The 25,315-nt window shown below is 39.8% G+C and overlaps 1 protein-coding gene across 6 annotated transcripts; it reads left to right on the top strand.

The window, feature by feature from the left end:
- Positions 1–13: 13 nt before the first annotated feature.
- On the top strand, positions 14–25,315 carry RHOT1 (ras homolog family member T1). 6 transcript variants are annotated; one of them, XM_017812085.1, is made up of 21 exons: positions 14–133; positions 3,737–3,795; positions 5,751–5,832; positions 6,702–6,745; positions 7,390–7,443; positions 7,810–7,862; positions 8,377–8,485; positions 8,983–9,084; positions 10,500–10,598; positions 11,022–11,130; positions 11,674–11,794; positions 12,457–12,541; positions 12,909–13,054; positions 13,651–13,751; positions 13,978–14,108; positions 14,450–14,533; positions 14,991–15,110; positions 15,423–15,625; positions 16,981–17,103; positions 22,622–22,765; positions 24,172–25,190. In XM_017812085.1, exons 1-21 carry the CDS (start codon positions 97–99, stop codon positions 24,287–24,289), a joined length of 2,124 nt encoding a protein of 707 aa, XP_017667574.1. In that variant the 5' UTR covers positions 14–96; the 3' UTR covers positions 24,290–25,190. The 6 variants fall into 6 exon arrangements, with proteins under 6 accessions (XP_017667574.1, XP_017667570.1, XP_017667571.1 ...); XM_017812081.1 differs by lacking the exon at positions 22,622–22,765; XM_017812082.1 differs by lacking the exons at positions 16,981–17,103; positions 22,622–22,765 and having other exon boundaries at positions 15–133; positions 24,172–25,315.

Here is a 25,315-nt window from a genome sequence, read left to right as displayed (position 1 = left end):
GCCGTAGCTCCGTGAGGGGAGCCCGGGCAGCCGAGGCCCAGCGGCGCCGCCGCCCCGCCCGAGGTGAGCGGCCCGGGCCGGGCAACGAGCGCGGACATGAAGAAGGACGTGCGGATCCTGCTGGTGGGAGAACGTGAGTGAGGCAGGGCCCGGGCGGGGCGGGGGCCGCCGGCTGGGCTGTCACATCAGTGCCGCGGGGCTCAGCCCGGCCCGGGCGCTGCGGGGCAGAGCAGCGCCGGCCCTGAGGGGCGGGCGGGGGTCGGGGCTCCGGGACCGCTCGGAGCTGTCCCTCGGCTTCCCGAGCCGGGCAGTTCGCGGAGCTGTGCGGCTTGGACGCCCCTGGAGATGACACCGGGGGGAAGAGGTTTCTGACCGGCGTTTGGCAAGAATTTGGCCTGTTCAAAGTTATTTTCCTTTTTTTTTTTCCCCCGCTTTTCCCCTTTATTTTTCCTTTTTCTTCTCTCTTTTTTCCTTCCCCGCCCCCCTTTTTTTCTCCTTTTCTTTTTTTTTTTTTTTCCTCCTGATGAAAACCCAACTCGCATTATTCCTGTTTACTGCCTTTGGAAATCAGTGGCCTGGCATTCTCCAGCCGGTTATGTATATGTATATATATACGCTGTGGATTTGTGCCCAGGGACCCCACATCCCCTTTTCCTGCCTTTCCCGCACTGTATGACCTTGGATAAACAGCACGAACGTGTGCATGCCGGAGGTACCGTGGGGCCGGGTTTTCTCGTGTGCTCCCAAAATCACGTCCTTAAGTTCTCACTGAGGTGCCCAAATCATCGGCAAGGCTTGCGGAGACACAGCTGCTCACCGGTGCTCACGGCAGCGAGGAGGTTCTGCTCCGGTAGTTTGCAAAGTGAGCTTAAGTTCCTCACGGGGAAAGAATGGGGAGTAATTACCAAGTGTTATTAGTAAAATTGGCTAATTATGCTGAGAATGTGGTGCTGCTGACAAAGCTTTCCTAAGTACTGGATGCCCCATATATATATATGTATTTATAGTGCAGTTTTTGCAGTTTTATAGTGCAGGGTGGCTCTGTCAGTGCTGCCTGGAAAGGTTCTCTGTGGCTTCTCCAGAGAGGAATCTTCAGGGAGCTGCCGCTGTGCAGGAAAAGCTCACTCACTGAGATTGCACTTGGTTAGTTTTGCATGACTCTTTTAGGAATGTATTTGTGCATTTGAATACACAGTTTAATTCCTCTTTAGAATATGTGCCTAATTTACCTCATTTACCTGGGTGCTGAACTGGTTCCGTGCAGTGGTTTCAGCACAGGTGTAACAGGTGCTTTGTTTTGACAGCAACGTATCCAAGTGGGAATTTAAAATGTAAATTTAAATATAGCAATGGCACACATCAGAGATTGTGAGCGTCTCTGTATTGTGTTTTTGGTGGACTTGCAGCAAACAGAAGGGAGAGATTTGTTTCACAAATCAGTAGAACTTGTCAGTTATAGTGTCAGTGCTGCTTTGTATCCTTGTCTCATGTATGTTAGTCTGAAACCACAAGTTAGTCCAGACAATCTAAAACTTGTTAGGTGGTAACAGCAGACCATCAGGTTCAGGATCTGAAATGTGTGAAGAACTGTAATAACAGTAAGCCTGTTCCAAAACAGACTTTTCATGCCTTGTCTTCTACAGTTTAGGTCTAAGGTTGTTTTAGTCCTTGTATCCAGAGTGAAAACATCAATTTTTAATAGCCAGTAATTTTCAGAATATGTTCAGCATGTTGTTTTATGCAGCATGATCTAATAAACTTATATATGAGGAAAAAGACGATTTAGTTACCCTGAGGTGCTGTATTTCCTTCATCCCAGTCAGCTGGTACTATTTGGGCTGTTATTTCTGAGACTGTAAACAGACTGGGAAAGGCAGAGGGCTGACCTAGATTCAAAGAAAATAAACCAAATCTCTGCACTTCAACCTATGGATTTTCATAAAACTCTGGGACACTGGGAAGTGTATCAGGAGCTTATAAACACTGAGCATTTACTAACCAGCAACACATAATCTTCTATTTTGAGTCCTGTGGAGTGAGTTTCTCTATCTGCAAAGCCAATGTGTTTTAGGTTAGAACTGTCTTGGTCAGGTGCAAAATGCACAGCACTATTTTCACTAACTGTCTGATAACTTACCTTTTTTCCTATGCAAACAGGAGAGCTTCCAAAGCTCTTTTGATTCTATCAGGATGAAATTTAAGATGCAGCTGATGCAGGAGGGCACCTGGCAGTGTAAGTTAGAATTTTAGCTCATAGGAGTATCTTTGATGCAAACACCCCCATGTTGCTGGTAGGAAACCTGCAACTTGCTGCTCTCCAGGTAGTCCCACTAGGGAAAAGTTTATGGCAGTTCTCCCTAAGGAAAGCAGAAATCTTCCTCCCCAGAGTAACTTTTCTTTGCTTTTCATAGTTTTGTAACAACTACTCTTTAACTTACCACGGTGAAGAGAAGGTTTTATTTCTGGAGGTCAGAAGGCCCTTTGTTACTGTACCAAAAATAGATTTGGATAAGTTGGGCGGAGTCTGATTAGATCATCAGTTCAGTAATGCCATTTCCTGCACAAAATCAACCAGTTGTACAATTCCATCTCTTCTTTCATATTCAGAATTATATACAATGACACAGAGCAGTGTAAATGCAGTGATAGCAGCCAAGCAACTTGTGTGTCTTGGTGACATTTCTCTTGTTTTTGGTGGGAGCAGTGACACAGGCTCTGACTGATACTGAGCAGTGCCTGCCTTGGTAACATACAGGTGCTGGCAGAGGTGCTGTTACATCCAGGATCAAACAGGTTTTTCCCTGAATTGAGAGCTGTTGGAAATATCCGATCCCAGCTAACATTTGAATCTGAGCATATTATTTTTTAATGTCTCAAAACCAAATAAAGCAGTAATAGTGTTTCAAGGCTTCCAGAGGAATAGGGAGTTCACAGCTGGAGGATTTTTCAGAGAGGAGAACCCTGAGAAAAATTACCAACTCTTCATTTTCAATGGTCACGTTAAAGCTTCTCAAACCTGAGCAGCTCAACTGTGATATCAGAAGTCTGAACCTTGCAGGTAACAAAGTCATTTATTTGATGGAATAGAGCTGGATATTGAAGCAGAGATGGTCATCTGGGAATAAGCAAGCTGTGACTTTAGAAGTGTTGGTGGTTTTGGGGTTTCTTTTCACTTTTTTTTGGGGGGCAGCTCATTTGTGTCAAGGAGATTATGCTCTTGCACTTCCAAATAGTCAAAATCTTGGAGACTTTGTCCATTGACAGCAGAGCTGTGTCTTTTTGTCCAGTTCTTATCCTTGGTAGTTTAGGACTGGAGCACTGTCATCATATCAAGAATGCTATAAAAATAATTAATTTCTAAATTATTTTCTGTGTGCCACCTTTGTTTCTATTTCTGAAGTTGCATTGAAGCATTTCTAGTTTGTTTTGTCTATTTGTTTGTTTGGTTACATCTTCTGTGTTAAGGTTAAAACCTGATAATTCTTTTGTGTAAGAGCAGAATTTGGTTCCCTTCTGGATGAAATGCAGAAGTGTGAGATGGGTCCCAAGGTCTTACAATAAAAGAATTATGAGAGCATTGCTGTCACCCATGTTTAGTGTGATGAAACAACAGAGAAAAGGCCTTTAATGTGGTCAATTGGAAAATGTTTTTAAAATCTTCCCATTTCAAGATGGGATACAACTACTGAGTGTAACAAAACCAATTATCTAATCTGTGTGTTTAATGCTTTTGCAGCCAGAGTGGGGAAGACATCACTAATTATGTCTCTTGTCAGTGAAGAATTTCCAGAAGAGGTAGAGCATTCTTATTTGTTTTCTAAGTTTTGTTTCTACCCTGTTGTATAATATTTTTTTTCAAAGAGTAGGTTAATAGGCTCTGCTTTACAGTAAGGCTTAGAAAAAAATAAAGTTTACAACTGCAATGATGACTTCAGAAAGAGTGATGTAGGTTTTAATATAAAAGATGGAGTTTAAATATAGAATATTAGAAATTTAAATTTTATCTAAGTTCTCGTTTTTCATATGGTTAATTCAACTAATTGTTTCATATGTGATGAATGTTAGGTTTTTTCAGCAGCTGAAACATTTCAACATGAGAGACTCATAAATAAAGTGCTGAAGGAGGGGAAGGTGCTGAAAGAGGCAAGACCTTCAGTTTTTTGGGGGTGTTGTATTTAAAGAGCGAGAAGATTGAAAAATTATTGAGAATGAGGAATTAAAAAGTCACATTGTATAGCTTATCTTTAGCCATTTTTCTGTAACTAAGGAAGACATTGCCTTCACTTCTGCCTTTGAAAAATGTTTTACTGACTCTCTTGAAGTAAAAAATGCCAACAACTCTTCCAGCTTTCTTCCAAAACAAAAGTATGGCTAATACTACATATTATTCCTTTAAAAAAGCAGCACATAGTTCTCTGTATGCCACAAAAAGAACAGCAGCTGCTGCAAATAGTCAAGCTTTTTACATATAAACATGAATGTTTATTTCTTCTGATCACAGGTCTTAAAATAGACATCATGTGCTGCTCTTTGAATCTGCTCTGTGCTGTTTAATGCAAATCAGGAGGTTACCACGGTGCAGGAGTGAAGATTAGATTGTTAACATAGCTGAATTTTGTTAACATAACTGAGTTGTGTTAGCATAAGTGAATTTTGTTAACATAATTGAATTTAGTTCCCAGCCTTGCAGGTAAAAAAGAGTCCAGTTCCTGTTCTTAAACTGCTCAGGGGCCTGTTCCTTTGGCAGGTCATTTGTGGGTGTATTTAATGAATTATTGTCCTCTGTCCACTTCTCAGCTTCTTCCTGCAGTAGAACCTGGAATATTTGTCTAAATTCACATAGAGAGATAAAACATCATTAATATATAGCACAAAATCTGCCTGAAATTACAGAAGCAACTTTTTTAGAAATACTGCATCCCATGAAAACTACTGGAAGAGACCTGCACAATTCCTGCAGAGCAGTCATGGGGGCGTGTGACAGGCACTCCAGGCTTGGAAATAGTGTTCAATATACAGTATATTATATATATATATGTATACAGGGTGCTATCAGTAATCATTCTTGAGGGCAATGTGAGCAGAGCCTGAAGCTTTACAAAGAGCCTTTCTTGGGGTGGTTGGCTTTTCTTTTTCCCTTTGTTTACTAAAAAATAAGTATCATGAAAGTTCAGTGTCAACAGGTGAAAGGCAATAAGTAGCTGTGCAGGAGATTTTCATTAAAATTAGGTTCAAGTTGATTGTTCCTGAATGTGGATTAGTGTTCTCTGGAAGAAAATGACAGTCAGAGCTGGTTCACAGCATTTTGCAGAACATGCTTTTTATTAGTATCATGTTTTGCTTTGCAGAAGTTTTCTGAACCTAATATTTAGCACTGTGAGAAGCAAGGAAGTTGTCAGGTTATGATTGTGTTAAAATTGAGCCTTATATTTTGTCTGTCATGTTTGTTTAGGTGTTGGGTAGAGTGAATTTGAGTTTTATAGAAGCAGTCACTGTATGTATCCCTTAACAGCACTACCTTTCTGCAGGAAGTTCCTTAGTAAGTTGACTAATAAATAATGAGAAGGTAACAGTGACTTTCAGTACATTAAAAGAACTCAAAACAAACAAAAATCAGAAGTACTTGAATAACTCAATATGTTGGTTTATTTAAAGCTGACTAATTGGCAGGTATGTTGTAGTATATGACTTTTTTTCACCGTCTGGATTATCTTTAAAGGCTCTTTCTTGCTGTTTCTTTACAACCCAAGGTTCCCCCACGAGCTGAGGAAATCACCATTCCAGCTGATGTCACCCCTGAACGAGTGCCAACCCACATAGTGGATTACTCAGGTAGGGACTGCACAGCACCAGCACTGATTTGGTGGGAATTGTTTGTCTGACTCAACAGCCCCTGGAACAGTCAGGCAGGGGTGGGAACAGAGCTACAGGGAGGAGAAGCCCAGAGCAAAGTAGAGACTTAAGTTTGATCACCCCATTGCTTCCTATGTTGTATTTTTTCATGTATTTTAATCTTTAGTGAATAGATCAATAGGTTCACGGTCAAGGTTCATGTGTTATCATAAATCCATGCAGCTGCTGCACAGCTGGAAAAACCCTTGTGCCATTTACCGTGGAAGTTAGGCCATGTGAACAGGGACCTTCCTGTCCTCTCCCTCCCACCACTGCTGAGGAAACATCTTTGGTGTGTTGACCTACTTGGAAAAAGAATAATGCACATCTTTCTTGTTGGACTTGAGCTTAAATTTGTGTGGAGTGAGTTCTTCTTCCTATTGGATGAAGTTTTTCATAGATTCAGTTCACAGAAACTTGGTATCACTGAAAAAAATCATCATCACTAATAAAATTGAATGTGCCATATTCTGATGTAAAAGTTTACATTATAGAAGGAAGGGACTGTTGATAAATGTAGGAGAATGCAAACTGTGACTCATTCCAGAGAGAACCTCTCTACAAATGTAATTCAAAATAGCAGCTAAAAACCTGTGTGCAGCAGACTGCTTCTGTCTTGCAAGTTAATGGACCAATTTCATTATTGTTTTGGCAGAAGCACTCATTAGAGTATTTTATAAAAAGAAGCAAGGCTTTGACCAGGCTGCCTTATGAGCTTATGAAATGCCCTGGTTCAGCTTCAGAAGCTTTTTTATTTTTGTTTGCAAAAATGGTTGGTATTAATGAGTGACTTGTTCTCTTGAATGCAGAAGCAGAACAAAGTGATGAGCAGCTTTACCACGAAATATCACAGGTAAGTGTTTTGTTTTGTGCCCTGTGCTGTAGCAAAGCTTCCTCGATTTAAGAAAAGTAGGTACTGGCACAGCGTTGGTGAATTGAGCTTGAGCTTTGTCCTTCCAAGGGAAATGACAGAACCTAAATGTCTTTTAATCAGCAGGCCAGTTTTGTAAAGAAATAATTTTACCCTGGAAAGATCTGTTTTGCTTCTTCCTGTCATGCTGTGCTGTTGCATTTATGAATAGCACAGGAGTCTTGGTAATTTTATCATTCCTTCTGTTGCTTGTTTTCATTTCTCTCTGAGCACCTTTGCACATGTTCTGCACAGGCTGTCGTGGTGCTGTGTTCCAGTTCTGGCACTCACTTGGGTGCTTCAGTGGAGGCTGCATGTTGTAGCTCTTCAGTTTGGGTTTCCTGGTAGGATGGGTCTCTGCAGGCACAAGCTGGGAATGCCTGTAGGACAGGCTTTTTGGCACATATAAATTATTTGGTTTAAGTTGTTGTTCGGGCTACAAAGAACTTAAACACGTCAGGGACAGAGTGTTTGATTAATGGTGGACTGTTCTTACTCTGATGTTCTGTGTGGATCTTTATTGTGTCTGTTGCTCCAGAGACTCTGAGCAGTGGAATTCCATGCCTTTCCTTTTTTTTTCATTTTAGGCAAATGTGATTTGTATAGTATATGCTGTTAACAACAAGAATTCTATTGATAAGGTACAGTAGCACATTTTATCCCATTATTCCTTTAGATGTAACTTGTGCTCTGTTAATTGATGCCAAGCTGAAATCTGTATTAGACATTCAAAATACCTGGGATGGAGTTTGAGATCAAGTTGTAAAGAGAATGTACAGATGTGTTATTGCTTCTGGTCCGTTTCAACATCTGAGTTTTCAGTCATTTCACTCACCTGAGAAAGTTGCTCGTTAATTAACTCCAATTTTTATTTGTTTCCTCCTTTGTTTCTAAATATGTGCCTTCTTGGGAAAGAAGCAGTAGCAGCTGTAGTGGAACTTGTGCACAGTTCAGTCACATTCCATTTGAAAATGTATTTTTCATGTTTGTTTTTGATCCCACTGTAGGTAACAAGTCGCTGGATCCCCCTCATCAATGAAAGGACAGACAAAGATAGCAGGTGCTTAAGTAAAGATGAGAAGTGTCAATTAGGCTGCACATCGATGGGTGGCATGCACAGTGTTAATTGTTTAAGAAAATCAAATTCTAAACTTAAAGTTTATATAAGAAGGCCAAGCAGCAAGAGATTTAAAGTATGTGGGTCTGTTACATGCGGCAGCAATGTTATTTGTTTTGATTTTCATGGGCAGCTTTTACCAGCTGTGTTTATAGTTGGTATGGTATAACTAGTTTTGGCTACCCAGCTTTTCTGCTGATGCTGGTTTGTGTAATAACAGTGTGATGGGTTGTATTTAACTCGGTGGGGTTTCTGTCAACAAGAAGTACAATTCTAAGTGTATATCAAGCCACTTCCCTTAAAACTGCTGTCATTCAGTTTTGCCTCTTGCCTCCAGTGCTATTTAATGACATCATGAAAACTATATAATGGCTTCTGGTGGGAGATAGAATGCTAAATCAAGATAGATCTTTTTATACATCTGTCTTTAAAGCTCTTCATATTTTTTTGGTTTTAGGTTGCCTCTTATATTAGTTGGAAACAAGTCTGATCTAGTGGAGTATAGCAGTATGGAAACTATCCTTCCCATAATGAACCAATATACAGAGATAGAAACGTGTGTAGAGGTATGCAAGACTTTCTCAAGTTAGAACAAGTAACGAAAAATACATTCTTGCCAAGCATGTAGGGCAACTTTGTAACAGAAAAAGGGATTTATTTTTCTTTCCAAATAAAATATTTCAAATAGAAGTAATTATAACAGTGAGTTTATATGTTATTTTTTCTCTAGGGAAGATTACACTATTGTATAATCAAATGCTACTGTCAGATTCTAATATTTAGAGCCTGTTCACATCCTTGCCTTTAGCAAGGGTTTTAAATTTAATATTAAGCCAGACAGATGTCTGCAAATTAAAAATTGATTGTGTGACAGCAAATTGTAATGAAACTTCATTTATTAATTCCTGAACAGGTACAGGGGCTGGATGTTTGTTTTCTAAACCAACCCTGTACCCACAAGAGGGGGCTCAGTCTTTAAAAAATGGATGCTTACTGAAATTTCAGAAGAAATCACCCAGTAGTCAAGAAACTGAACTAATCAATGTGAGGATTTCTCTTCCAGTGTTCAGCCAAAAACTTGAAGAATATATCTGAGCTATTTTATTATGCACAGAAAGCTGTTCTGCATCCTACAGGTCCTCTGTACTGCCCAGAGGAGAAAGAGGTATTTATACAGAGATTCTCAGAGCAGTTAATTGGGGGGGAGTTAATCACTTTCCTGGTTTTTCTTTTCAGTGGATTTTGCATTTCTTGGTGTGCTGTTACCACCACCCCACCCCCAAATGTCAGGCATTCTATCCCAGAACCCTGGTGATTGTTTTGTGTTAATCTGACCTGTCTTTCCTCTTGGTTCAAAGCAGTGAGGACAGTTTTTTGTTGGCCCTGTGAACTGCTGAGTGAAAGGAGAAGCTTTGCTGATGGCTTTAAGCCAGATGTAATGTGAACCAAATCATCCCTTCAGTTCAGTTCTCCTTTAGATATACATTTCACAGAAACTCCCTTTATTGCAGGGAAAATACTCCAGACTTGGCCTGACTTCAGGGAAAATTTTTCTCTGAGAATCTTGTGAAACTTTGGTAAAAAGGGATAAGAAACAAGTGATGTGGCTGGTTTTGAGGTATCAAGGTGGTTGGCTGAGAGTATTATTTTAAAAGAAACAGTTTCTGGGGCAAATACAAATAGAATCTCTAAATGTATCCCCCCTGTAGTGTTGGGCAGTAGGAAAGTTACTTCAACCCTAAATACTTTGTTAAGCAGAGAAGCAGAGAATAACCCTCTTTTGATTTCTTCCATCAGAATCACCTTTATGAGTTAGTAATGTTGTGATAAAATTGTTGTGCTGAAATCTTTTTGGTTTCCCAAACCCAATCTCTGTGTGACCTCTGTGAAGAGAAGAGTCCATCATCACAGTAGTTGTTGGGAGAGAGTTGCCAGTGTCTGTTTTCCTTCACTGGAAGGTATCCTAGCAGTTCCTTTGTCCTAGAGATAGTCCATATGCTCAGTGCTTTGCCTGGTAGATGAATGAGGCCTGTGAAAATTATCAGTATTTGATGTTTGAAGCCTTCTGAAGCCTTTGCTGAGGTGGTGGATAGAGATAGTCTGCTTGTTTAGAAAGAGTTCACTGTAGTTTTAGGCTTATTTAGTTTTGCAAAGCACTGGGATTTCAAGGCCTTTTTTTTCCCTCTGTCCACCAAAAAATGTTTTTGGGGAAAAAATTCATTTAGTTGTTTCTTAAAGTTTGCTGTAGCAGTAAGACTGAATTTAGAGAACTGATTTTTAATTTTTTTTAATGACTAAGTAGTCCCACCTTCATCTTGTGAAGAGCTTGAGACTCTTCTAATAATTGAATAGAAAGACATTTAATGTGGAGTAATTGCTTTAAATTTATGGATATAAATTTGCTGTGTCAGATTTTTATATCCTCTTAATTTTTGTGTACATGTGTATGAATGTCTCCATTCTAAAACTGTAAATGGAGACTAGTGTTTGATTTCATGTGATTGAGCTGCCTGGTGTCATTCAGTGTGATCTTTTTACATTCAAGCCTGGAAAGATACTGAACTTTCTTTTATTCCTTAGATGAAACCTGCCTGTATCAAAGCCCTCACTCGCATTTTTAGAATTTCTGATCAGGATAACGACGGCACTCTCAATGATGCAGAGCTCAACTTCTTCCAGGTACCTCTTCTGCTTATTTTTTCATGATACTTTATAGTTTAAGCATAAAATTCCATTAAAAACCTGGTTTTTTTCTTAAAGAAATAATAGTGAGGTGACCTGTAAGGGAATCAGGCCTAAGCATTAAATCTCAAGTGCAGCATAGAAGAGCAGATTTGTAAAAACAGAAATGGTATTATTTTTATTTCTAACCATTGTTCAAGTTTTAGTTCAAGAGCAAAATAAAAGAATCTATTAAAAGTACAAGCCCCAGTGCTTGTAGTTAAAAATAAAATACAATTTGTACACCTTTATTTCCACTAAGAAATGAGATTGTCCTTAACTGGCTTATCAGAAGGTTTAAGGCTGTATTTCAGACAGGACATGCTGTTTGTCAGCTCAGTAGCCAGTGGTTCTAACGTGCCCTTTTTGGTTTTTTGTTAGAGAATTTGTTTTAATACACCACTGGCTCCTCAAGCTTTGGAAGATGTAAAGAATGTAGTCAGGAAAAACCTAAGTGATGGAGTTGCAGATAATGGGTTGACATTAAAAGGTAAGTCTTAGTTAATTCTTAAAAAAATGTGTCTTTATACATTTGATAATCATACTTATGCAAAAAAGCTGGTCTTTTGGAATATGATTCTTTCAGTCTGCAAGAGCTGAGCTTCCTAAGCAGTGGAATCTCAGTGTTCTTTAAGCCCTGGGATGTGCCAAACAAAAATGCTCTCCAGTTCTTTGGATCAGCCTTCCCCTCTCCAGGCTCTTGCTAAAGCTCTGTAGTTTGAACTGGTGAAAATACTGGGTTTATTTCCATGCAGCTGAGTTCTTCTAAAATGCTGCTGCTGAAAAAAGTAAACAATGACAGAAAACTAATTGGGTTGTTTGGAGGGAGCAGTTCCTTGGAGAACACTTTTACAAATATCATTCCTGAGCCCTCAGTGTGTGTCTGTAATGCTGGAATGTCACCCAGGAGGTTTAAGATCTCACTCTGCCTTTCAAGCTCTTTTTGTTTTCAAGCCTGATACTGTTTCTATTAAAAACACCTTTAGCAGATAAAGCACTTTGGGGCCTTAAGATTTCCTCATTTGATTTGTAGGTTTTCTTTTTCTACACACCCTTTTCATCCAGCGAGGAAGGCACGAAACAACGTGGACTGTCCTGCGTCGCTTTGGATACGATGATGACTTAGAGCTGACCCCAGAATACTTGTTTCCTCCGTAGGTATCACTTATTTCAGCTCTCTTTTACTTACTTGCATTTAATCTAAGCTGCTCCTGCCTTGGCAGGAGGAAAGGGTTGTTGTAGTGTGTTTATTTAACACATTGTTGTGTTGAGTATCTCACTTAGTTCATGACCCACCAGCCAAAATCTCCACGTGACTGAACGTTACAATGACTGATGTGTCTCTGGTGCCACATCATAAACTGCTCTGTCTCTTGGTAAGAAAGGTGGCAGAAGAAGTTCTTAGTACAAAACTGGAACATAAATCTGAGCAGTTGCTTATTGGACTTGACGGGATTTTCACAGCACTTGAGATCCTTTGAAAATGCCCAAATTAAAAAGTTGAGATGGACCAATTCTGTGGCTTCTGCTCAAAAATGTAACTGCATCATTTTCTGCTAAAGAAAACCAAACCCCAAAATACAACAAACAAGCAAACCAAGCCAAAATGTGATTACTATAGATCTGTATATCATGTAATATAAAGGCACTCATCATCATTGTGCTTTGGTCTCTTTTAAGACTAATTATTAAAGTTAAATGCAAAGGTCAGAGGCCAAGTGTTATAATTCAAAAAGTATGAATTTTGAGTTTTAATATTCTACATTTCATAAACACAATTAACACTTCTTGTATTTGTTTCTGTTTTCAAAAACAGCCTAAAAATCCCCCCGGACTGCACAACAGAACTAAATCACCATGCATACTTGTTCCTTCAAAGTATTTTTGATAAACATGATTTGGTAAGCTTTTAATTTGTCTGTGTGTGCCCTTGTGCTTAAGAGCCTTACTTTACCAGCAGTTTTGCTATCAAAAAATTTGTCATTATGTACTTTTATTCAGAAACTGGCTTTAGCTTGAGCTATGCAGAACCAGTCTGCTGCTTATGATTGTCTACAGGGAGTGTTAGTTGGCAGTTATAGCTGTACAACCAAATGGTTTTTAACTAGCTGATGCCTAGTTTTGCTTAAAAACAAGAAAGAACAATGATTAAAAAGAAAGCAGCTCGATTTCTTACAACCAGTTTCTTGACTGTTGGAAGTGTAGGGCAAGAAAATCCCAGTTTAATGAATTAAGTGAATTATGTCTGATATGGTGGGTTTGTTTCAGGACAGAGATTGTGCTTTGTCTCCTGATGAACTGAAAGATTTGTTCAAAGTCTTCCCTTACATGCCATGGGGCCCTGATGTGAACAACACAGTTTGTACAAATGAGAGGGGATGGATCACATACCAAGGGTTTCTCTCTCAGTGGACGTGAGTGTGACACACGACATTTTGTACTTGAGAAACTTAGAGATGATTATTTTGGTTTGTAGATTCCTCTTCAAAAAACTAGTAGAAAGAGTGTAAGTTTAATAGTTTTGACAAGCAGTCAAGTTTTTATAGCCATCCAGTGGCCTGATCTTCAGATAATTGTTATAACCTGTTGAGGATTTGGCCAGTATTTAGTGTTAACAATGAAGAAGTGTCTCTCCAAGATGTGGAAATCTCCCTGACGCTTGTTGAAGTGTTATTTCTGGTGTTTACTCCTTAGAGGTGGTTTGAGTAATGGTGTTCAGTAATGAGGGTTTTTCTCCAAAACAGGGAAAATGAGGAAAACATTGTCTGGGGAGGAAAAAAAATACAGTGTAAGTTGATAGGCCTCAGCCAGTACTGTCCTTGTAGTGCTTGGTGACCAGTACTGCTGGTAAAGTTGTCACCATTTACCTTCAGAGGCTTTTGTCCTTCAGTTCTGCATGGTGCCAGGAATGTGTTATGTCAGTTTGGAGATAGGAGGGAAATTTAGTTTCAGGAAGGAATTGGTACCACAGATGCTGTCAGTTGAAGGCTCTTTCTGTCCCCTCTGCCAGACTAACCACGTACCTGGATGTGCAGCGTTGCCTGGAGTACCTGGGTTATTTAGGGTACTCCATACTTGCAGAACAAGAATCTCAAGCATCAGCAATTACAGGTAACAAAAATTTGATACAACTTAGACATTTAAATTTAGAAATATGCTAAAGAGTAAATCATGTAATGGTTCATCTGGTTTCACTTATTCTCCTTCTCTTTCTGCTCAAGTGAAACCCTTGATTTGATTTTTTGAGGGATCGTTTTGTGTGTGCGTTTTATTGTTTCACGTTTTCACATACACATGGACGTACATCTTGTGAAAAACGTTTGTGTTTTTTCAAAAGTGACAAGAGACAAAAAGATAGACCTGCAGAAAAAACAGACTCAGCGAAACGTCTTCCGCTGCAACGTTGTTGGGATGAAGGGCTGTGGGAAGGGTGGAGTTCTCCAGGCTCTGCTTGGAAGAAATCTAATGGTAAGAACCCTGTTGCTTATACTCACCTATATATGTTCTGGAGCTGAGACTAGACAGCAATTGGTCTTAAAGCTTTATTGGTTATTACTGAGTTTGGAGAGTTCTTTGAGGGAATATAGAATTACTAGGGAGGGGGTTATTTGGGTTTTTTTTTGGTTTTGTTCTTTTTTGGCAGAGGCTGTTCGATGCAATAATGACTTGTACATCATGGATTATAGCTATGCAAAATAAACCAAAGATACTGTAATTTTCACTCATTAATAAATGGAGTAAAACAGCTGTTCAAGTCTGACTTAAAGGGAAAAGTTGCTGTGGTCTAACATGAAATTCTGCCTTTTCAGAGACAGAGGCAAATCCGTGCAGAACACAAATCTTACTATGCCATTAATACAGTCTATGTATATGGACAGGAAAAATACTTGCTGGTAAGTAATACTTGCCTTGTTCTTGTGCTGTGATTAGGATGGCTAATGTTAATATTCAGTGGGAGAAAAAAGTTTTTTAAAGCTTGTTCCACTCGAGTTTTCCTTTATGATAATATGATCTCTCTCTTTGTTTTCCAAGACCTAGTCCTCTGCTCTGCAGTTTTCCTCTGTAGGATAAATTCCCTTTTCTATGGGTGTCTAAGACTTTGTGTTAAAGTAAATCTCACTTTTCATGCTGAGGCTGGGATTGCCTGCAGATGTGATGTTAACAGCTCACATGTGCTGCCTGCGTGGCAAATTCCTACTACTCTTTTTCACTGGCTCTTCCTATTGTCAGTCCATTAGTTCTAAGGATACATAAAAATGAGCTATAAAAACTATGAGGAAGAAAAGTTACAAAGTTCCTTTACTACATAATGACAAGCTTTTCTCCCTCTGCAACCATCTTTTTTTCCAGCTACATGATGTCAGTGACTCAGACTTTTTAACTGATGCTGAGACCGTCTGCGACGCTGTCTGCCTGGTGTATGATGTCAGTAACCCCAAATCCTTTGAGTACTGTGCCAGGATTTTTAAGGTTTGTAGAGTTTACATTTATGTATCTTCTCACTGACTAAATATTCAGTGTCAGTTACTGGTCCTGTACACTGGGGTTTAGTGCTTAAAAGACATTTTATTCACAAGTGCTGGTTCGTGCATTAATGGTGCAGTTCAGTTATTCATACAAAGCTAAATCTACTTGTCTGTGTAAACTGTTCTGCTTCTAGAAATGCTTCATTTCAGTAAAAGTAATATATCTTCATGCTGCTGCAGCCAGTTCAGTGCAGCCTGTTCCAGGCTGAATGTGTCACACATTGTGTCTCTCACTGGTTTTCCTTTCCATTTGCAGCAGCACTTCATGGACAGCAGAATACCATGTTTAGTGGTAGCTGCCAAGTCCGACTTGCATGAAGTTAGACAGGAATATAGTATTTCTCCTGCTGAATTCTGCAAAAAACACAAAATGCCTCCACCTCAAGCCTTCACGTGTAACACTGCTGATGTGCCCAGTAAGGATATCTTTGTGAAGCTGACGACGATGGCAATGTATCCGTAAGTCCTGGGGCTGTGCTGCTGTCCCTGTGCATGGGCCACGCTCAGAACCACTGCATGTCATCGTGAGCCACAGCAGGGAACTGCCTCACTCAGGTTTAGCAACAGAGTGACTTGAGTAGAATCTTCAAATTACCTCAAATTGCGAAAGCTGGCACGTATCCAACACACGAATCACTCCCAGCTATTGTTGCCAAGGTGTTTTTTGAGGAATACACTGGTTCATCCAGCTCACGTTGCAAATTCCAATGTAGGATTCTTTTTGGTCCTTAATGTGCATACAAAACTCAGGATATCATTTTCCTGTCTTAGTGTATTTGAGATATTAATGAATGAGTTGAACTGTAATCCTTGTTAATAGACCAACTTGACAGTTGATTACAACTAATGTCACCTTAGTGCCCAACAGTTCCCCCACTGCCCTGCTCGAAGTATTTTTTATTTTCAGGGTGTTTATTGCTATGTGCTTCAGTTCATAAATCTAATAAATATTATAGTTTTAATAGAATTTCTGTATAAACACCTTTGGACTTCAGATGCAAGATACTCGAGTGCAGATTCTCCTTCACATCTCACTGTTGCTAAGCTCACTTTGCATCTCTCTTTTTTGGTGGGTGGAGCTTTTAATATGGTGATGAACTACATAAATATTACAGCAGATGGAGTCTAGTATGACAGCTGACATTTGCTTTAAATTAAATAGAAGTAATGTCTCTTTCACCTAAAATAATATGGTATTCTTAATTATTTGAACCTGGATTTATTGAGTTAGACTTGTAAAGCTTTAGTTTGGGCTTTTTTTCTCTTGTATTTGTTTTGTAGCACTGGAATACTGGGAAACCACTAAAGTGTAGCACTGCCCAAATGTCTGTCATATCAATATTCCTGCTTCTCCCTTAGTTTTCAAGCATGTTGTGTTTGTTAGGGTGGGAAAAATAGAGGCAACTGTCACCTTGTAAAGTGTGCAAAGTGGTAGAAAATGTGGCTTCCTTTCCTTTGAAAAAGGGGTGTTACCTATTGCTGTGCAGACATACTCAGAAGCCTTTAAATGCTCTCCTTACAAACTTGGGATAAATTCAGCCAACACTGTCCCCATGTTTGTGCTCTGACTGAGATCTGAGCACGGTGGTGACGCCAAATCCTCCGAGGCGTGGAACCTCTGCCCGTGAGCTCTGCACAGCTGTAGTTGTACCCTTTTGTTCGCCGGTGTATTTTTTTTTTTCCCCCTCCTCCTCTCCTTCCTCATTCAAATGTACCTTTTATTCCTGACTCTCTCTTGGTTGTGGCACAGCCCTAACGTGCAGCTGATTCGATGAGCAAGATTTCACCTGCTGTCCTTCTGTGTGTCTCCGCAGCCATGCCCGGTTACGCTGTATGTGCGCCTGCAACAGGTGTACATTTTGCATCTGTCAGAACTTCCTCAACTCAGACTTGCTGCAATCTGTAAAGAACAAACTCTTCACTGCAGTTCTTAACAGGTCCTTAACTTTATTTACTAGGTACCAGGTGTGCTTTGAAAAAAAATAAAGGGTTTGTTGGTTGTTTTTTTTTTCCGAAAAAGCAGTTGGGAACCTTATATACTGCAGGTTTTTCACTCCATATCCACTGAAGAGGCAGATACTTTAATAATGGTCATAGAATTGTCAGACTTTAACTTGAAGGTACTTTTGAGCTTAGCCCAGTGATTTTTTTTTTGATTTTTTTTTTTAACATTACCAATTTGGTAGTTGATTCAGGTTCTTAGTGATTGCAAAAATACTGTGGAGGAATTAGGACTGTGTCTTTAGGGAACTGCTAATGGACATTAAGTAGTGTCTACAAATCTGTGTAATGTTTCTCACTTGAGAATTCTCACTTGAGAATAAACAAACATTACAGGTTTGTTTAGTATTGATTAGAGGTAGTGCCTTTTAGATACCAGTGACACAGATATTTTCATAAAGGCACAGCTTGACTTACAGCAGCATCGTGTAACTTTAATTACATGTTTATAATTGCTAGTTTGATATTTGGGAATTCATAGAATTTCTGTGTGTGTGTGTGTTATGCTTGGTTTACACAAAGAGTGAATATTTTGTGTTAAATAATCCAGATCCTTTAACATCCAAATCCTCTCTGAATGGAATGCAACATGTGAGAAGTGGTAAATGCTGAAACATTTGCATTTCCAGACAGTTTGGAAAAACAATGGGTAAAGAGAGATAACTGGTTTTCAGCATTGCAAACAGTGCTATAGCTTGTCCTGTGTGTACTGCAGGCAGTTTTGGACACATGATTTACTAACACTCAGCACTTGCCATCACACCCCAGCAAATGGGAGTTCAAACCCAACAATTGTTGCAGTGCAGTGGTTCCATTATCCATGACCTTCTTGGAGGCTTAGATGGTAAATGTGTGTATTGAAGGCCGTGGTTAGAATATCCTGACATGCTGCTGGTCCTTGTGTGTTACTACTTTTTGTGGGTTTCAGATGTAGCTGCTCCAAATAAGAGTGTCTGTCTCCTTTAAATTCAAGTTACACACACGTGGGAGGGCTGCTGATACACCCACCTATAGGATTGAGTATGTGAAATACAGCTTTAATCCAAGATAAAAGTGTTAACCACAGAGTGAGAATTCAAAGAAGGGTGAAAAACTTCCTAGCTTGGGAGAAGACTGAATGAGTGAGGCTGTTGATGCTGCATCTCTTCTCCAGCAGTCATCCCGTGGGCAGAAATCCCCTGGAACAGCATCTCCTTGCATATTGAAACTTCATTGGGCAGTCACTGCTAGGAAATGCCAACTCTTCATTACTGAGGCTGAGATCACCTCTGTAACACATCTCCATTTTTTGGAATGGTTATGGGCTGCTCCATTGGCTGTCATGGCTTGTTTCTCTCTTTATGGGCCCGTGGGGTTTTTGAGTCCTGCATTAAACACTGAACTTTGTTCCTCTGAAATCCTGTCAGGGACTGGAGGTACTGAAACTTTTTAATGGGAAGCTTTGGGATGCTGTCATTCCACACCTTATCACTAGGGAGTGTGGAATAAACGCAGGAATCTACTGCCTAAAAAGTCTGTAATTCAAAGTAAAGAGAATTCCTCACAGCCACTTCCCTTTGTCTCTAGTCATTCAGTCAGGCACTTGGGGCTTGGTGCAGGTTTCCAGCACGCTCACTTCATCTCACCAGCTCTTACCCACACCTTGCTGCAGGTTATTCACCATTCAGCACATGAACTGCTGCACAGCTGCATTTATAGTAGAGCTGAAATAACTGTAAAAAAGAGGGAATAGCTCCCAGTTGTAGACTTAGGAGGGTAGAGGTGGATTTCTTGTTTAAAAATGATAGATTTTTTTAATCTAATGATGTGTGATTAGATTAGAGAAAGCATTTGGATCAAGGACTTTCTGATGCAGTTACTTTCTGTAACTTCTCTTATTTTGCTTTCACAAGTGCTTACATTAGGTCAGGTAGTTGGACAAATGTTATATAACTGATGGGTGAAGGAGGTTTCTCAAGAGTACTTTATTCTTCTGGTCCCTTCCTATTACAAGCTTGAAGCAGTGGAAGCTTTTCAGGTAAACTGAATTTTTTCACATTGGACTCCTTCCTGAGTTATTTGTTGCTAAGTAACCCTTAAACACTATTAAGGCAAAATATGATATCATATTTGAATAGCCCCACCTTAGTAGTTAAAGAAAGAACATTGTCTCTGTGCATCTGAGCAAGCTGTTCCTGTCCACCCTCAGTTCCTCCTCTCTGGACAAACAGAGGCTCTCCCAGGGTTTGGAGGCTCAGGAAAGGCAGCTCAGCTTGGAGATGTTCATTGAGCAGGACTGGGATTGTTGGGTTGAACTGCCCAGGATCACTCTTGGCTGGTTCTTGGAGGCTCAGGAAGGCCCTGCATTCAGAGCACTCCACGTGCATGTCTGAGACTTGGTACTATCCTGTAGTACTTTCATATCTTTCATTTGTTCCTTCCTTTAGGTGTTCATTTGTATTTGTCTGGCTGGCACTTAATCTCTTTTTACTACATTGTTTTACTTCTTTTTAAAAGCAAGGTTTCTGCTTTTATCATTCTAACCCTTTCTTTAATGATGAGCTTGGATTTTTGTCTTTTTTTCCTTTGGTTTCCAATCATTCATGTTGCCTTTTGCTTGTACAGTAGTGGCATTTTTCTGTCAGCTAAGTTCATTTCAAAATAAAATAATCCTCATGCATGAGAGTTGCTTTGTTCAGTGAGGAGACTTCTCAGAGCATGCTTTTCTTCTAAAGTTTTTAAACCACTGTGGAATTGAAGTGAAATTCTACTTGCATATAAAACCTGGTTGTTTCAGGAATTACTAGTGAGGTTTTTGCTTTCTATGAAGACCTTCCTTCTGTGAAATCAAAGTTGAGACAATCCTTTCATTTTCCTGTAATAATGGGAAAGTTCTCAGAGCATAAACTGGGGTTTATTTTTCACTGTGTGCAGTGTAGGCAGATTATTTTTCAAAATTGTATATATTGCCATTAAATCTAATAGCAGAAATCTCTCCCTACACTGAGGTGCCCCTCAAATTAGGACAGTATAAAGATGTTTTCTTACCTATTTTCCTCCTGTTCCAAACTGTTCAATGCCCCAGCCTGTGTAGGAACTTGCAGAGCTGCATCCTCTAATTTCTTTCTGAATAGACTTCATTGAATTGGATTTGACCTCCTTTTTGGGGTTTTGTAGATAATAAGATGCATTTGGAGCCTTTCATATTTTAGATGATTAATGCATGGGGGGGAATTCTGGCTGCTGGAGCTGCTTTGCATCCTAGGAAAATGTGTGCCTGGAGGGCAGCTGCAGCAGCCTGTGCATGTTACGTGGTGCCTTTTGGAATTCAGTTGCTCATATTTTATTGTGACCCTTTGTCTGTCAGAGCTGCTGCTGCTGCATGAACTGGCTTTTAGTTTTGGTGTGAGCAGCCTGCTGGCCTCACCTCTGTGCTTCTGAAATGCTTTGGAAGTTACTACAGGAATGGTTCTGAACTTCTGTAGTTAAGGATAAACCTTCCCAGACCTGGGATTCTTCTGCTGCTGACTCAGGGAAAAGTGTCAGTGCTGACCCCTAACTCAGCAGTTCCTCTGTGTGCCCATGGCAGCCATGCTCAGTTAATTAACCTCTTAATCAGTGCATGTGGCAAACTAACTGGGAGTTGGTGAAGTCTCTTGAGTGAAAGACTGTTCAGATTTCAAAGATCTTATTCAACAAGTGACAAGATACTTGACTCACTGTTAAGGGTAGGTTGAATAAAAATGTCTTTTTTTTTTTCCCCCAAGAAAATGTGCATTAAAATCTGAATTTTACACCAGAGGCAAAAATTCTAGACTTTCTTATATTTGTGGAACTCATTGTTTGATTAAGTACACAGAGCAATCTGTCTGGGAAGCCCATTATTATTACTAATAAGCAATAGTTTCAAATACAGCTTCACTTACAGAGTTCTGACTACTACTCTGTGTGTCTACAATTGCACATCTATATACATGGTTTACCCTTAGAGACAATAATTTTTCTAATTCAGAGTTACTCACTAACAAGGCAGTAACAATTTCTACCAGCAGTGAAAAATAATTTCCTAAGCACAACTAGACTGAAATAAAGTTTGAACACGATTTTTTGAAGAGGTAGCATTTTTCAGTGTGTATTGAAAAAAGCTTTTCTGCATTGTAACCACCTTCATGTCAAAGAACCTGTGCTGGAAACAAATATTGATCCTTTTTTTTTGTTATCTCAGGTTTGTTGTGTTCCTTTAATGGCAGCTAAACAATGTTAGGGATCAAAACTGTAAAAATGGATTTTATGACAGCAGAAGGAACACTGAAAGAAGAAAAATTGGAATTTTTTCAAAGCTGTGAAGTAGTTAGACATCCAGAGTGTTCTGAATTTCAGTGAGCAGTTCTGAACTTGGATTTTTGGACTGAGATGTTCAGAGGTCCCCAGTCATTCCTTACTGAAGTCAGTAGATTTCCTGGAGCTTGTGAGAAAGTCCCTGTCTCCATTTAGTCCCTTATTTAAACGGAAGAGTCTGTTGTTGTCAGGCTTAGAAAAGGGATCAAAGCCAATTTGCTCTCTCTTTAGACATTACAAGAGCATTTTATCATGACTGAGAATATATTAATTGCTTTTGGAAGGATAAAGCATGCTCAGCAAGTTTCTTGCATACCATTAAATAGGGACATGTGCAGAAGTCAGAACAAGGCAAATTATAGATAGGAATCTGAAAATCTACCTGTGAGAGACAGTGCTTTGTGAGGCAATGCAAAAGTATTCATTTGCAATTTAAACATTGATTTGCACATTTAAATTGAAGTTTTTTTTTAAATTATGCAAATAGCTGGGCATTTGAATTAAGCAAATTAAACTGGAGACTTCTTGGTTATACAAATACTCATCCAACAGAGCTTGTCACATAATCTCTTAAAATCACGTTACATACAAGTGATTTATTTTACATACACAGATAAGCTTTATAACTCACAGATCTGAAGATGAGGATTGTACAGCCTTTTACTAAAAAAGAAACTCAGACCACCACATGTAGTGATAAAATACATGCACAGCATTTTATCCCAGTATGGGATCTTGTCGGATTTGGGGCTGATGTGTTGGAATCATTCCAGTGTTTTTAGCACAGGTACTCCTGCAAATGGTGCAGGAACGTTGCAGTGTCCTGTGGACACCAGAAAGTTGAGGCTGTGGAGGTGGAGTGGGGAGAGAGATTCAGTTTCTGAAGCAGTTTTCTTTGTCCTTAAAGCAATGGCATGTAGCTGCAGGAAATCATACATTTTACTCAGCTCATTGAAGGAACAAACTCCATTCGTTTCTGTTCTTCCCCCAAGCCCTAAGTTTTAAACAACTGCACGAGAACCAGGGGCTAGGTGGCTAAAAATCCTAAATTCTCAGGGCTTTGTGATTTGAGCATATTTGAGCCAGTTGCTGTTGCGGAGCCCTGCAGTGAAGTGCCCTGTGCATGTGTGTGACAAGGTTAAGAGCCTGGCTGGCTGAGCTGGGGGCCGTGCTGGTAGCAGACCAGGAGAGCAGTGTTATGCAGCAGGTGCACGCCGTCAGCTCTCTAGAAGATTCCATCTTCATGGAGTCATCCCTTGGGCCACGCTTGCTTGAAGACAGGTAACAACACCCAGACCGAGGTGACCTTGCCATTGCCTTCTCCCTTTCTTCCCCCAGCAAACCACTTGACATCTAGTTTGTCCAAACTAGCTGTAGAAAAACTAATGCTTGCAGGAATTCTTGGATTTGGTCTGTTCCATAACCCAGCAAGACGTTCTTAAATCAGATTAGGATTTTTTAGAGAGCAGCTGTTCTGCTGTGTGTGCACCAAAGAGCCTGTTCTTCAGCATGGGTATGACAAAACACTGATTAACGAAATGGCTGATACTGCTCCTGCCAGTGTCTACTGAATAATATCCCAAACTGGTTTTGTGTAGTTTGGTAGCAAGTAGCAATTCCTGTTCTATTAAACAGCTTGTGAGCTCTGCAGTTCTCACTCCATGAACTCCTGTGTGTGCTCAGGATCTCTGTGCTCCTTGCCCTAAACCCTCCTGCAGCTTCACTGAGTAACTCATGGTGATTAACACAGGCTAAAACACGTAGGCTAGTGAAGTTCTGTTCTATCTTAAAAGCAAACAAAAAATCAACTTTGCTGTTGTTTAGGAACTTCCTGGGCTTTGAATGATGGCATTTATGATAACTTGTTTTAAACAGTAGCCCCTGCTCTCTGGTAAGCTGTCATACTTGAGACTGCTGTGAGGGTGGCCAGTGTTTAACTGAGCATGTTCACAGACCTCTTCAGCATTTGGGAGAGTTGGGTCATTGCCTGTCTCTACTGTCATGCAAGATGTGGCTTTTTCTGTCATACACTCACTCCATACTGTCCTTTTCTGATCATGCCATGGTCACTGCTTGTTTCACTCACACTCTCTCAGTTTTCAGCTTGGTGTTGGATGACTGTTTCTGTTGCTGGTCTTGTGACTACTGGAAAGAAAGGGATTTACAAATGGTCCTTTAATTCTAGCTTTTGGAAAAATATTACTTGCTACTTGTCAGTAAACTTTTTTGGGAGAAGAATAATAAGTAGACATTCAACAGGACTGGGAAGTTTTTCACGGAAAAGCAGCAATTTTCAAAGTTTAAAAAAAAAAGGGTTTTCCTGGACAGAGTTGTTCTCACTGTGGGTTACTAATTATTTGTAGCTATTTTGGGTTTCCTTCCCTGAATGCTTGCTGGTCCTCCCAAAGGAGACACATGCCCTCCCCACGTCCATGACTGGTGATCTGCCCCTGCATTTCTCCTCAGCCGTGTGGGTGCTGTGACTGGGAAATGTGCTCAGGGCAGATCAAAGCCGGAGCTTTCCCACAGGTCAAAGGCCTGTGCAGTGCTCGTGAGGCTGAGCTGTGAGCTGGCTGCCTGTGACAAGTGTAGTGATGAATTTCCAAAAGCAGAGTAGTTTAGCACGAGTTGTCTGGTGGTGCTGTTGTGGAATTAACCCGGGTTTGTGTGTGTGTGTTGAATTTTAGGCACGTGACACAAGCGGACCTCAAGAGCTCCACGTTCTGGCTCCGAGCAAGTTTTGGTGCTACTGTCTTTGCAGTTCTGGGTTTTGCCATGTACAAAGCACTACTAAAGCAGCGATGATCTGAGAAGAAGCACATCTGGCCCTACCAAATAAATAAATTAAAAAAACCACTTTTATGTACATTCTGAATGCTTTAAATTCTGCTAGAAATATTTATATATGCAGAGTTACTTTATTAATATTTGTAATTCCTGCATAAGATTATTTTAAATTATAGCTCTAACTACAGTATTGCATAATGTGTGGAAAAAAAAAAAGGAATTGCATCTTAACAGCCAGGTCAAATGGCTTAACTTGTGAGGCCAAAAGGGAATTTGTTGTAAATAACCTGTATATATTAAAGCAAGTAAGACATTGCTTCCCAAAAACCGATTCAAACTACTGTTCTTAGATGTCCACCATGGTGACATTCTAGTGTATAGGTGAAATTAATTTTCAGTAGAGTAGAGTCAACTCAAGGATCAGACTTCCTCAAGGATTGCTTATTTATTTCACATCCATCTGAGGTGACTTCATCTTTTTGGACTATAAGCTATACCAGGCAGAATTTGTGATTTTCATTCATATTTTTAACTGATGAACAAATTTTCCCCTCTAATTATGTATTTCAAGAAAAACTCACTTTTGCTGTCCTGGCCTATGATTTTGTATTTTACATGACCAGCGACATGTTTAGAGTCTGGTTTTTCTTTTAAAAGGAAAAACATAAACTTCAAGAACTGCCAGATCAACTTCATCTGCTGTGTGTGATCTGTTTTTCATTTTCCACTCTGTTGTGTTTTATAGGCCCTATGAATCAGACGAGCAAATTTGTATGTTCTAAATGTTTCTAATTCGGAAAGTGTTGCAGTTTAATTTCTCGCATCTGTCAGTCATAGCCCTTAAAGAACACACTAGTACACAGTGCCTATTCTACTGTAGGGTATTAGTTGCATGGATCACAGTGCATTCTGTACCGGGCTAGAATTACATATAGACACAGCTTTTTTAACGATCAAGTAAAACAAACATTAATTCCTCATGACAAACTTATTTTTCCATTGCTGGCCTTTTCAAGTATTTCAATAAAATAACTGTGTACTGTG

The sequence above is a fragment of the Lepidothrix coronata genome, unplaced genomic scaffold, assembly GCF_001604755.1.
Source record: "Lepidothrix coronata isolate B3197 unplaced genomic scaffold, Lepidothrix_coronata-1.0 Scaffold34, whole genome shotgun sequence".
In the NCBI taxonomy this organism is placed as follows: Eukaryota; Metazoa; Chordata; class Aves; order Passeriformes; family Pipridae; genus Lepidothrix; species Lepidothrix coronata.
Note: the sequence above shows the minus strand (reverse complement) of the source record. Positions and strands in the feature narration are given on the sequence as shown.

Excerpts from the sequence above, each read along its gene's own strand:
- RHOT1 (XM_017812085.1), top strand. The coding sequence starts at position 97 with ATGAAGAAGGACGTGCGGATCCTGCTGGTGGGAGAAC. Across the intron at positions 9,085-10,499 it reads ACTGCCCAGAGGAGAAAGAG|ATGAAACCTGCCTGTATCAA; the intron begins GTATTTATACAG and ends TTTATTCCTTAG. Across the intron at positions 15,111-15,422 it reads ACTGTGCCAGGATTTTTAAG|CAGCACTTCATGGACAGCAG; the intron begins GTTTGTAGAGTT and ends TTCCATTTGCAG.